Genomic DNA, 13,863 nt, shown 5'->3' on the forward strand with positions numbered 1-13,863 from the left:
GAGATTTCACTGAATCCATTTCATCGAAAAATGAAATCTACTTTTCACTTTTTCTACTTTTTTTTATAATGTGGGGGAGACCCCCTGCAGCACCCCTCACCCCTCTCTACCTTAATTTATAACCTTAGCCAACACCCCACCTAATATGCATTACACATATACCATTTCCCCTACCATTTTCGGTGAAATAAATTCAGTGAAATGGTATTAGGTAAAAGAGTATTCGAAGAAATCTACAGTAACACAACCACCTCTATCCTCAATCTCCCTGTACTCCATTACCCCATCTTCCTCTTCCTTGTACCAGTAGACCAAATAGTAATGTTTCATCACCCCGCATCCTTCTTCCTTGTTCCAATACCCCATTTGTGATGTGTTACATTACTGCCACCTCCCTTTTCTTCATCCCAATAACCATTAGTAGTCTGTTGCGTTTCGCGGCCTCCCTCTTCCTTATCCAAGTACCCCATTAAAAATCACAACATTACTGCCACCCCCCATCTTCCTTGTCAACTTACCCTGTTACCTCATCTCTCTCTTCCTCGTCTCACAACTTCATTATCAGCCTCATTTTTCTGCTTCCCAGTACCCCATTAACAATCCATTGTGTTAGTCCACCTCACTCTTCCTTTTCCCAGTGCCTGATTAGTAATCAGTTACATTAACCAGTCTCCTCTTCATTCAAGTATGCCATTAATCTCACCTCCCTCTTCCTGGTCCCAGAATCCCATTCATAATCCAATGCATTATCCCAACCTCCCTCTTCCTAATACTAGTATCCCCACAAGTGGGGTAATGGGGCAAGGAAGAGGAATGTACCCCATTAGTGATCGGTTTCATTCATACCAGTATTCCATTATGCCCGCCTCCCTCCTCGTCCCAGTACCCCATCAGTTATCCCTTACATTACTGCCACCTCATGTCCCAGTAGCCCAATAGTAACCCATTGCCTTAACCCAACCGCCCTCTTCCTTGTCCCTGTAATACAACAGTAAGCGGATGCATTACCCCAACCTCTGTCTTCCTCATCCCAGTAATCCATTACATTACTGCCACCTCCCCCTTACTTGTCCCAGAATCCCATTAGTAATCCGGTACATAACCCCCACCTATCATTTCACATAACACATATGACATTTATCGCATCATCATTGACATCACTGCTAGAGCGGATCACCCATTTAAGAAAGTGAGATGCAACATTTAAATGGCATTTAAGTGTGGATCCGGCAATTGAACGTCAATTAACATAAATATTTTTTTTAAATAAATTTCAAGGGTTTTGTTGCACTGAACTGATTCACCTTAACTGTCTTTATACAAACACATACATACTTGGGTAAAACATTTTTTAGTTAAAATGAACTAACCAATTGCAACAAAACACATGAAAATTCAGCAGGTGTTAAAATTGACTGCAATCTTTACTCAGGTTCACCCCCGTAGATGTGGCCCATGATTTAGTTTTTTATCTCATTGTTGGACCCTGCTGTCATCTCGTGTATTTTCCCATGAGCTGAGCAACGGTGGAGACTCAGATTTAACATTGTCTTCACCTTCCAAACCTGCTGAATTTCCTGTGTTTGTTGCGATAAACTGGTTTATCTTAACTCTCTCTTAGTTAAAGGTTTTCAAAGAATTAGTGGCCCACCCGCACAAGTAAATAGCCTGATCCAATACACCACAGCCTTTGCCGATATCCACTCTCCATGTTGCAACAGTCAACCAGATCCCACCGACCACTGCCCTTGGCAGTGGCCACTCTGCCATTAAAACAATATGGCTAAAGGCCAGTCTATGGCCATGGCCCATATGCCCTTCACTTCTAACTAATTAACGTAGCGGTATACCGTACACACTTGTTTGTAACTTTGTAGAAAAATTCAAATTCAATTATTGGGGCTACACTAGAGGACTCTGAGATAGGGGTCGCCAGAATATGCAAAGGAACAAAAGTTCTACAAAAATCTCTATCGGAACACTGTAGCACTCTCCTTCGGAACCATGTTCCTAATGGCATTAATACAATATTCCTCAAAGTCTCAAAACATACATTTCTTAAGTTGAATTATAATACAGATGTAATGAAATGTATATTTTGTGAAATTTATAAAAAACGAATATTAGACAACTGCCAGTAACTGAAATTAAATACACCTTACATACAAAATGGAACACGTTACTTACCTTTAACTCCTGTTCTCCAGCATGTGTCTTGCATGGATTCACATGTGCATGCATAGTCCTTGTCGTCAGGCTGGGAATCTTCAGTAAAAAGAAAGCAGTTTTGCTCTGCTGGCCACCTCTATAACCAATCACTGTCCTTTGGGTCATACCGTCCCTAGCCAATGACACTCTTCCTCCTAAGCTCCACCCCTTGTGGCCATCTTCAGATTTGGTAGAGCATGTGAAGTGGCAGTATGAACCAAGAATAGCCACAGAGGGGAGGGTTTGCATGTGAATCCATGCAAGACCCATGCTGGAGAACAGGAGTTACAGGTAACTTGTTTCCTCTCCAGCATGGGGTCATGCATGGATTCACATGCTCATGAATACAATTACACAGCAGTACATATACATAACCATGGGAGGTGGCAACGCTCATCAGAAGCAATACACTAACCACTGGAACAGCCTCACCTCAATTAAACATGTTGCATAGCACTGCTTGGCCGACACAGGACTCTTCCCTGGAATCCCTGCTGATGCAGTAGAATCTCTTGAAGGTGTGTGTGGTCCTCCACGTAGCAGCCCTGCAGATGTCGAGCAGGGGAACACCAGAGAGAAACTCTGTTGTCACATCGATTGCTCTGGTAGAGTGAGCTCTCTGCCTTCCTGGAAGAAGTCTGTTGGCCAAACGATGACAGTGCATGATGCAGCCAGAGAGCCAAATGGATATGGTAGCCTTAGACAGAGCCTTCCCATGCCCCACTTGTCCAAAATTGACGAACAGTCGTGATTTGTCTTCGGAAAATCTTTTGTGCGTGCCACACAAAACTTCAAGGCACGAGCAACATCCCGCGAATGCAATGCCCTGCCAGCAAGCGTAGAAGGTTTGGAAAGAAAACCGGCAGAACCAAAGGCTTGTTGAGATGGAATTCCGAAGGACCCTTCCGCATGAAGGTGGGATGGGTCTGCAGCACCACCTTCGTAGCATGGAAAGTCAAGTACGGCTGCTTGCAGGAGAGGGCCTGGATCGCGCCGACCCGCCTGGCCGAGGATTTGGCCACCAGGAAAGCAGTCTTCCACAAAAGAAATTTCAGAGGGGAACGATGCATCAGTTCAAATGGAGCCGCATGAGCTTAGTTAAAACCACATTGAATTCCCAAGCTGAGGCAGGAACCTACACCAGTGGAAAAGCCCTGAATAGGGAACTCATTGATAAGTCTGTGACATATGTTAGAAACCTGAAGGTGTCCCAACCGCCAGTCCCATCTGTCATCCAGGAGGCCTGGACACAGTCGTCACATTTGGATCCAGTTCCTGGGGGTGGACCAGTGCGGGAGGATCACCTGGATGAGGGGTCCTCGGGGAGTGGAAGTGGGACACTGAAGGGTGAGATGCGGCATCCCTTTCCTTGTAACAACTTTTCCTCAGCCTACCAGGTAGGATATCTAGGAACTCAACCTCCCCCCTTTCCCGACACGAACGTTTTCCCACGGACAGCTCACTGTGAAAGAAAGTGGACAAACACCCGAGCCATATACCTGACATGTTGCAACACAAGGGTAAGGCAATTACTGATAATTACACACACCCGACTTCCATCACTCTTCCCCACACGGATAAAAGGAGGCACGAAAGCACACTCTGAGCAAGGCAAAACATACGAGGAAGCAGCAGTTTGGAGATGGCAGTTTAATACGAGGAGAAAGACGTCAAGACCAGAAAGAGCTGCAAGAAGGAAATTGCCCCTGGCCTTTCGGAGGAAATCCGCTACTTTCACGAGCCCTCGAGAACAAGAAACATAAGACCAGGAATTGAATCTAAAGAAAGGTGCATTGTGTGTCGAAGGTACTAGGGGCTCTAACGCATTAATAGTCGAGGTGGGGAGGAGCGATTGCTGCCGTTTTACTGTCCTTGGCTCCCACAACAAAGCAGCGCAAGTAAAGTCAGCACAGCCGTTGAGTGCGAGAGACTGATAGTAGAACAGGCTGTGTTAAGACCAAGGTTGCAAGCAGCAACTTTGTATAAAGAGATCTGTGTGTGAGGTGTTGAGCGAAGCAAGCATAATTGGAACCAAAGAAGTAATTAAACTGTGGGAGACAACCCAAGATACCATATGCACAGTAGTTTGGCACCACGTGGGGGCTCATTCGAAGGTCTCTGTTAGGTATCCAACTGAGAGTGGAAAATTGTGAACTGTAAATTCGAAGTGGTCCTGAAACGGGTCACGCCAAACCGTCTGCACATTCGAAAGATTTTGATAGATATCTGAACTGTAATTGGTCAGAGCCCGGCTGAGGGAGACTAATGGTGAAAAGGGGATCTGAGCCCGACTGAGGGAGATCCGGGGTGAACCGTGAGCCACCCGAGAAAAGATTGTGGTACAAAAGGGATCCGAACTCAGCCGAGGGGATCCAGGGTGAAGAGTGAATCGCTCTACTTGGAAAGGAACATTTTTGTTGGTTTGATACATCAGGCCCTTTGGATCAAGAGACTTGATAACTTAAGAGACTTTGGCAGGGGCGTGGCTGGCAGCCATGAAGTAGGTGAACTCCTGTGACCGCTCCCGCCTGATCTTTCGAGATCTGCATAAGAAAGATGGGCCGCTGCATACATTTTGCCTGCAAACGCAGGGGATCCGAAGTATACCCCTTGCGAGTGTTCTGGGAGAATTGGAGGCAAGTAGCCCTCAGAAAATGCCAGCAAAACAGCTTAGAAAAATCGCGAGTTGCCAGCCAATCCCGAAACAAGATGGCGACTGGGACACTTGGAAGCCATTAGCAGGCATTAGCAGGGCTGGCGCGGCTGGGAGGACTGAAGCAGACAACGGATTTCGAACGGCGCAGCTGGCAGATTGTGGTGGAGGCCGCAACCAAGTCGAGAGGCAGAGAAATGCACACACAGGTAGGAGGGGAGCGCCGGCATTGCCAGATTGAGACAGGAAGGGACGGCTGGGGAAATGCACCTGCAGACTCACGTCTAACAGGCGGTGGAAGCACCCAGGTCCCGGCAAACACTGCAAACAGGAGGCATGTAGGGCGCACAGTCCTTCTTGAGCGCCTGAAACCCCAGCGAAGACCCTCTGGGAAAGCGGCATGGGACAAGGCAGGGATACTTGCGAGTTGGAACCCCCCCTGTGGCAAAGACAAAATGAAGGCTAGCAAAGGATCTGCAACTTGCCTGCCACCATTTGGAGTAACGTCCTGGTGACATAAGAGGGCAGATTCCTGTAAAGGGCCCGATCGGGTGCACAATAAAGGGCTAACGGAACAAATATCTGCTGGAGGGTCCGTTAAGGTAAGAAGCCAATCCTGGGAGGGTGATTTAAGTAAGGCTGTGTGAATGCTTTCGTGTGGGTTAGTTGGGTGAGGAAAGGAGCCGATCGAAGACGTCCAAGAGACCAGAGAAGATGAGAGAAAAAGGAGTGCAGAGGCTATTATAAGGAGTGTTGGAGTGTTTGTGTGTGAGAGTGGAGAGTGTGAGTAGTAAAGGTAGAGTAGAAGTAGTAAAGTGGTAGTAGAGGCAGCGTTAGAAGTGGTAGTTGGGAGTAAAAACAGTAGGCAATGTGAGTAGCGAAGTAGCAAGTAAGACAAATAGGTAGCAGAGGGTGGTAGTACGCACTAGTTGAGTAGAGAGATAACCAGACTGATGGTGGTAGTAGTGGGAGGTGAAGGTATGGCAGAGGCAACAATAATAGACGGAGTGGGAAAAGCGACAGTGAGTGGGAGAATAAGAGTAACTATAAGTGCAGAGTGCAATAGAGATTATAACCAGAAGAACAGCAAGAGGTGAGGAAGGAGGGAAGAGGAGGTAACAGAGGTAGAGCGGTATTTGGAGGTATGAGCACCAGTAAGAACTGGAGTAAGAAAGGAGGTAAGATCAAGGGGTGGTGGTGGAAAGTGGAGGGATAGTGACGGGGGGAGGAGAACATCTTGAGGGACCAGTATAGTGAAGGGTCAGGAAACAGCAGGTGTGAAAGAAGTGAGCATGACACTGGGCGGAAGAAGGTGCCATCCCCAACACCCTGAGACTACTAAGCGGGGTACGAGAGGAAAAGTAGGTAGCTAACAATTTAGGGAAAACACGTGCAGCCAGAAAGTGAAATACATATAGGGGTTACCGATCACAGCGCTACTAACATTCCCATTAGGGACTGCTTGGTTAGAGAGGTGGAGACAAGGGTGGGAGAGACCAGCGAGAGAGGGCCGGCTCTACCCCAAACTTCAAAACCCGCTAAGCCCAGTTACCTTTACCCAGAGAAGACGGCAATCCGATCTGTTATTTTAAATAAACACCCTTGTAACTACTCTGAGAATCAGCATGATTCTTTGAGGCGGGCCGCCCCGTCACAACATATAGAGTCCAGCTGTCTCCGGCTCGGTGTAGCCAAAATAAAGAGTTCCTCCTTTCTGCAATTAAGGGGAGTGTTGTCTGTACTTCACTGAGGTCCCACCCTTCTTTTGATGAAATGCCTGTGATCCTGACTAACTCGTCAGATCAGTGCCGTTCTCATGCAAAGACTTTTTCAAATGCATGAACTCAAATGTCTTATGACCCTTCCAACACCTCAGCACAGAGACAGTAGCAGTCGTCAACGCATTCCGGAATAAAGCAAATGGCATTTATGAAAGCTCTTCTGTCCAGAGCCCACAACCTGAGGCTGTGAGGTCTGAAAAGGTGGGATCTCAGTGGGAGGAACCCTCTGTGGTTGCTTTCCATTGTTGACTAAATGAGATTTAATCTTGAATAAGTCACAAACATATCTTAAGCAAAGTAAGAGCACTCTTAAAAGCCAAAACGTATTAGGACCCATGGTTAGGATTCTGTGAAAAATAAGCACAAGCCATCATTATTATACTTGCTAAAATGCTCTTAAGACCATCATCTCCGGCCGTGTGAAAAGAAAGGCTGGCGCCAAATCTGTCCAGTTCGGCAATGGAGATAGTTACCTACAGTTATGTTGATTGGGCAAGGAAGTGCTCCCGGTTACTCTTGTATTCCTGTCAGAGAACCAGGGGATACTTCAAAATAATGACACATTTTTAGGGAGCCGTCTTTTAGAAATGCGATTTAGCCTTTTTGCACACATAGCATTGAACAAGCGAACCTCTCATATAAGCCACCAACCTGAGTATTGAAGGTGCACAGGGTATCCAATGAAGAGCATGTCCATTTGTGGTGGGTGCTTCACTCGGATAAGGCGAGTTTGGTTTTCTATGGAAGGTATCACGCACAGACTTGGAACAATTTCCTTTTGACAATCTGCAGCGGTGTGGCACACTTGACTGTTCTTGATGGCCTTCCTTGCTGGCAAGCAAGCATACTGAAAATCAAGTTTTGCATTACTCATGGAAAGTTGCAACATCAAAGTGAAAATGTGTACTATTTAAAAGCGTTCTAATAACACCTCTATTTTTTAATCTACAATTAACAAGACACCCTAAATGTATTCTTATAGCTACTTTTCTTAGCTCAGCCCAACAGTGTCAAATGTATTCTTAGTGTGGGAATGTTACATTTAGTTTGTGGAACTTCAGATTGTGATTAGACAATCCTTTCCCATCAAATGTAATCTGATGCGCTGATCCAGGTTTGGAAACTACTCCTAGTATCCTGGATTTGGCATTTTCATCTGAAATGATGGAACTGGTTCATCCAGAACCACAAAGCCTTGCTGACATGCTCAAAGCCCTAGCTTCTGAAGATAATTAATTCTCTGATGTGAAACTTGCCTTTCTAGGCTAGATTCCAAAACATCTCCAGAGCATAGTAAAATGGTACAATTAGTTGTTGGTGGGCTACACGAATAGTGAGTTTCTGAATACATAAATCCCTTGAGTTAGCTTTTGTGGAAAATAATCTCTTCAAATACATAATAGCAATATTTACATGCAGAAATCCCACAATAATTGTACAATAATCCACAATGTTGAAAATGAGCACAACTTTTCCAAACGTAGAAAAACTGTGCCAGAATTTGGGGAATCTCTGGAACAGAAATCATCAAGATCACAGTCAATAATAAGGTGAGTTGGCAGAATTCCCCAACCTTTTATGTATATATGCCAGGAGGAGCAAAGAGTTTAAAAAAAGGTGTTTTGGAACTTCATGATTTCAACCAAGCAAGGTGTAGAACACCAGTTGTGGAAACCCCCACATTACATTAGTCCATCTTAGACACCATTTTCTTAGAAGATCCCTTATTGTCTATAGAGAACCCGGTAGTTCCTAGAGACGTTCAACCCAACCCATTTCTTGTTTACTAACAATGAAGCAACATTTGTGACAATTATACTGTACCTGAACGTGCATAGCGTGCCATTGTTCAGCGTTTGCACAAAGGTATGAATGATTAACAGTCTACTAAGTAAGGAGAATATGCAGGAAAAAACATACTCTGTTGCAGCTTTAGTGAGGAAAAGGTGGGCAGGTTTTGTGTCATCAAGACTGAGATAATTCCAATTGGGATTCCTGCTCCCTCTTTCTTACCCTCACTATGGCCATCCTCTGTGGGCTCTTCCCCCATCACCTTCATCCGAAGCCAGAAACCTTGGAGTCATCTTCGATTCCTCTCTTTCCTTCTTCCCTCACATTCAGGACCTTGCCAAGAAGTCCCACTTTCAACTATTTCTTCTCAAAGGCATTCTCCCCTTTCTCACCTTCCCCCAGAAGCTCAATGTCTCCAGAGCTCTGATTCTATCTAGGCTAGGAAAGGCTACTGCAATGGCCATTTCCAGATTCTACCCTCTTCCTCTCTGCGACCCTCCAGCTAATCCAGAATAGGGCAGCATGACTTATCCTTGGTCTCAAGCCCAGGGACCGCATCTCTCCAGCCCTAAAAACTCTCCACTGGCTCCTGGTTGCTGCAAAGATCAATCCATAAGGCTGTCTGGGGCCGGGGGCCATGCTATCTACAACTTGCTCTTACTAAATACTCTCCTTCTCGATTTTTATGTTCCTCTGTTACCAACTTCCTGTGCGTCAAGCACTTTGCTAAAAAGAGGGCTGGTGGCTGATCTCTCTCCTCAGCTGGCTCCCTCTTATGGAACAGCCTCCCACTTCCTCTTGAGCCAGATCGCCTCAAATTCTGCAAGCACCTCGAGACTTTCATTTTCACCTCCTCCTTCCCTTCCTCCCTCCTCTGCTAATCCCACAGTTGCTGAGATTGATGACCAGGGCCCTTGTGTGTCCTTCTGGGCCCTGCCCTCCCACACCCAATCACCTTCAGCCTATGACAGCTCCAAGCACTTGCCCACCAGTCACCCACTGGCATATGCCACTGTAGGCCTGCACTTACCTATTTATTGGCAGCGGACTTCTCCCTAGTACTTCCTCCACTGGGCACTTACATCTGCTGCTCACTCACAACACTTACCCCCCCCCCCCCACTCCCTCTTCCTCTGCACTTGCACGTTATGAATGCTCACAAGGACTACTAGGTCGGTCTTTATCCTTCAGTGTTTTAATTTGTCTCAATCCCATGTTCCCTCCCTGGTTCCCTGTGGGAGCATTGAAACACAATTTACGCACAGAGTCAAACAGAGTGAAATGTGAAAGATTAACCATGCGCCAGACCTAGCGTAAAATCCATAGATTATGCATGCATCACACTTAGACAGAATTATGAAGTTTAGCCATGCGTCAGGCTTAGATAGAATTGTGAATTTCAACCATGCATCACTTCTATATAGAGCTGTGAAGATTAACCATGCATCACACTTAAGAGAGAATTAGGAAGTTTAGCCATGCATCAGACTTAGATATAATTGTGAAGAATCACCACAAGTCCCATTCCACGACAAGTGCAGAAGGTGGAGAGACTTCAGAGTGGGAGGGAGACCCGGGTTCCCATGGAGGGCACTGCCAGAGGCTAACGAGAGAGATGGGAGCGTCTTAGGTTGAACCACAGACAGAGGGTATAAAAGTTGAAGGGGAAAGAGTGGCGATGGAACAGATAAACCAGAGGGCTTAGGGGGCCCAGGAAGGTGATGGCGTCTGCACACCAGGTTATGCCAGGGGTCAAAGCGGTGCAGACATCCATCAGTCTGAACACGAGGGCATGGTGGGTGGACGAGGTATCACCACTAAATAGCCCTTCACACAACTCACACCCCTGCACAGAATATAGAAGGGAGACCCCCCCAGCACACCACAATACGCAACACTGGCAGGGACGCATACCAGAGGTGGCCAAAACAGAGGAGGTATGATAGAGCGCCACCACTCATCTCTATGCTTACACCTCTCAATTCTAAATAAAACACAAACATACCTATATTGCACAACAAACCGCATGCACTTCACTACACCGCAACAACAAAACAAACCACACATAGCCTTGCATAACAGCACATGACCACGGCCAAACGAAAGAAATCACACAGACGCCAGCGAATGGTGTAAACCAAACTGAAGCTGCCAACAGCACATCACACATCTCTTGCACTTTTTCCTGCTCAGTCCTACTAACTTTCCCTACCCTACCAGTCCGGTGGTGATAGTGTGCGGTATAAATATCCTTTAACATAACATAACACACAGCTCCATGGATATGTTTGGACCAGTAATCAACTAGTACCACAGGAAGAAAATACTATTCTTACTGCCTGTTGTAAGCATGTAACTTTTAATGTGCATGAATAACTAAGTTCAAAGAAATATTATTAATTGCTTATAAAATACTCCTGTTATAAATGGGATTTTCTTTTCGACTCCCTAAAAAATCATTTTACTCCCAACTTTAAAAAATAGGTAGTAAAATACTCCCACTTCAAAATCTTATCTGGAACACTGGTAACAGGTGATCACCTGGTATTTAATAAAGAATTGGTTGACTTCTAATTGACACAATATACTTCGAAACGGGAGGAAAATTATGCAGTGTTTGGTGCGTTACTGGGAGATGTGATGTTGCAGAGGAAATGGATGTGTTCATTTAGAAATCAAACTGACTCGGAAGTCCATAGACGCTAGGCCTCCTCCTCCATACTTGCTTCTCTGTTTTTCTCCTCTAAATCTATTCTTACTTGTATCAGGTTCAACCTTTGTATTGAAGACTCAACTAAACCCAGCAGTGGATAGCTCATCGACATCTGTGAATCTTTAGACTAGCAAAAAACTTTCTAGCCATACTTTTCTGCCCTGATCTGGCCGAATCATTTTCACATTCATTTGAAATACACTAACATCTTTTACATCCAAGGACCATGGACAATCCCTCATAGCTGTCCATTTGAATAGAACATTATTCTCAGTTACTTCTACCAGTGAGGACTGTTGCAAGGTACAAAATGCTTTTGCAAATAAAATTAAGATCGTCTACGCCAAAATAACAAGCTACTTGTAGAGTGAAACCCTAACTGTGAGACAGGGGCGGGGAAAGAGGGAAAGTCCTGGCTTCCTCTTTAAACAGATAACAGAGTATGAGATTAAGAACTTTTTAAAGAGCATGCTTCCCACCTCCTGTCCCAGCAATGTTATCCCCTCTAAATGTATACTGAGTAATCCGAAGATCTTGGCTCCTTTCCTGGCTGGATTTGTTAATGCATCATTTAGTCACAGCATTGTACCAGACTATAGTTACACCACTAGTGAAAAAACCTAGCCTGAACCCAAGGGATCCTGACAACTTGTGACCCATTACGAACACCTTATTCCTCTTAGGGATTGTGGACAACGTGGTGACTTTTCAAATCCAATGACATCTGCAAAGTTCAGGTCTTTTTCATCTTAAACAATGATTTTAGAGCAAATCATGGAATGGAGAGCGCCTTGCTGGACTTGCAGTCTCATATGCTAGACATACTTTTGGATTTATCGGCTGCCTTCGACCTGCTGGATCATAAGCCTGTTGGATGTGTTTGGTACTATCGAAAAATGCTCACTAGAGACGATTGGCTGGATTAGATCCTTCTTGAGCAACAGGCTTGCCCGAGTGTGCCGGGGCGACGCTAATTCAGATGTCGAGCCAATTTGCTGTGGTGTACCTCAGTGAGCCTGCCTGTCTCCAACATGGTTTAATTTATATATTAAACCTCTTTCCGACCTTTAACCAACATGGGAATTCACTTCTCTAATTATGTAGACGACACCCAACTACTGATGGAGTTGAACGAAAGGTATAGTAAGGACTCAGGAAGGTTAGATGACATCTACGGCTGGGTAAAAAATTGGATGTTGTGCAACTCAATGTGTTTAAACAGCACTAAGACCGAAGTGATAATTTTGAGCTCCTCACAGGCCAGAACGAAGCTTCGTCCGGAATACAACTGTCTGAACATTGAGGGGTCCACTTAGAGCTTAGGGCCCACTTGGGGTCCACTTTGAGGCTTCTGTCAGATCTGAGGCACAGGTTGATGGGGTATTTCGCAACGGCAAATACCATCCGAGGGTATTAAAACAAGTCCAACCATTCTTGTCGCCTAAGAAATGGAGAGACCTTGTTCAGGGCAGTTATAATGCTGCTTATTCACTATTGTACTGCCCTCTTAATTGGAGCCAGTAAGAGCTGCCTAGCTGCAAGTCCTTCAGAACGAGGCAGTTAGAATTATCTGTGACATTCCAAAGAGGGAATGTATCACTTGTGCTAGGAAGAAGCAGCACTGGTTACCTGTGCCAGCCAGAATGAGTTTTAAGGCTCTCTCCATGGCTCACAAGTGTATCTATGCGGATGCCCCAATCTACCTTAAAGAAAGAACACAACTGTAGGTCTCTCCTAGGTGCCTTCGTTCTACTGCAAAAGGAGAGATGGATGTCCCAAAATTAAAAAAATCAAGAGGACACAGACGTTCTTTTCGTGTTCTGGCAGCACAGGTTTGGAACAAACTTCCTAAAGAGCTGCAACTGGCAAAGCACTATTCGTACCTCCGAAAACGCTTGAAAACATGTTTTTATTAATACATTGTTCTTTCACCATACCCCCCCCCCCCAGATTGATCTGTTTCATGCCTTAGTTTAAAGGAACAGGGTTTCTCGCTTTTTTCTAGTCCCGTCCTTCTTAGTCCCTCATGTTTTTGTACACCCCGATACTAAAACCGAACCTTTATCACTCTTCAAAGCCCCCTTTGCTTCCTCGCTCCTTTTCACTCTAAAATCCAAAGCAATTTCCATCATTGACTCCCGGGCACCTACACATACTACAGCAAGAGATTTACAGTTCAGCTGATTCCCCCAAGACCTAGCAGCCACAAAAGCTCTTTTTAGGAAGCTAGACAACAGATGGTGTAAAGTATTTCCATCAAAACACCACTATTTACAAGTGAACTATGCCAAAACAAGATTTGCTCCTTAGAGGGATGAGGGATTCACAGTAGACAACACAAAAATCCAGAGCATGAAAAACGTTGGTAACGGTTGCAAGAAAGACGCCTACGCAGTTAATGTATAGATGTTTTTTGACTCATCAATTTTCACTCAGTAGAGGTCTAAATTAATTCATGTGGATGCATGCATGTAATTAAATGGCTATAAGTGGAATGTTTGGGTAGAGGGTGTTCACTGTGTAGCTGAAGCTTTTAAGAAAAAGGAAAGGACAGGGAAGACTAATCCAAATTATTAACATGAAGAGTTCCCCAATATTACAAGGTCTCACACACAGTCATCCATAAAATTAGGCAAATGCGTCCCATTAAAACATGGAGTAACATATGGAGGTCTATGCCCTTTGAGGCCTGCACTGTTTTGTTGGTGTGTTCAGAC

At 45.1% G+C, this 13,863-nt stretch overlaps 1 protein-coding gene across 2 annotated transcripts in view; it reads right to left on the reverse strand.

Moving 5' to 3' along the window:
• Positions 1-13,863, reverse strand: part of MBTPS2 (membrane bound transcription factor peptidase, site 2) — a 471,718-nt gene that overhangs the window by 47,559 nt on the left and 410,296 nt on the right. For both annotated transcript variants that reach the window (XM_069640675.1, XM_069640676.1), the window contains exon 9: positions 7,294-7,489. In XM_069640675.1, coding sequence (XP_069496776.1) covers positions 7,294-7,489 — 196 coding nt within the window. The remainder of the gene's footprint in view (positions 1-7,293; positions 7,490-13,863) is intronic.

The sequence above is a fragment of the Ambystoma mexicanum genome, chromosome 7q, assembly GCF_040938575.1.
Source record: "Ambystoma mexicanum isolate Mex_15411 chromosome 7q, UKY_AmexF1_1, whole genome shotgun sequence".
Lineage (NCBI taxonomy): Eukaryota > Metazoa > Chordata > Amphibia > Caudata > Ambystomatidae > Ambystoma > Ambystoma mexicanum.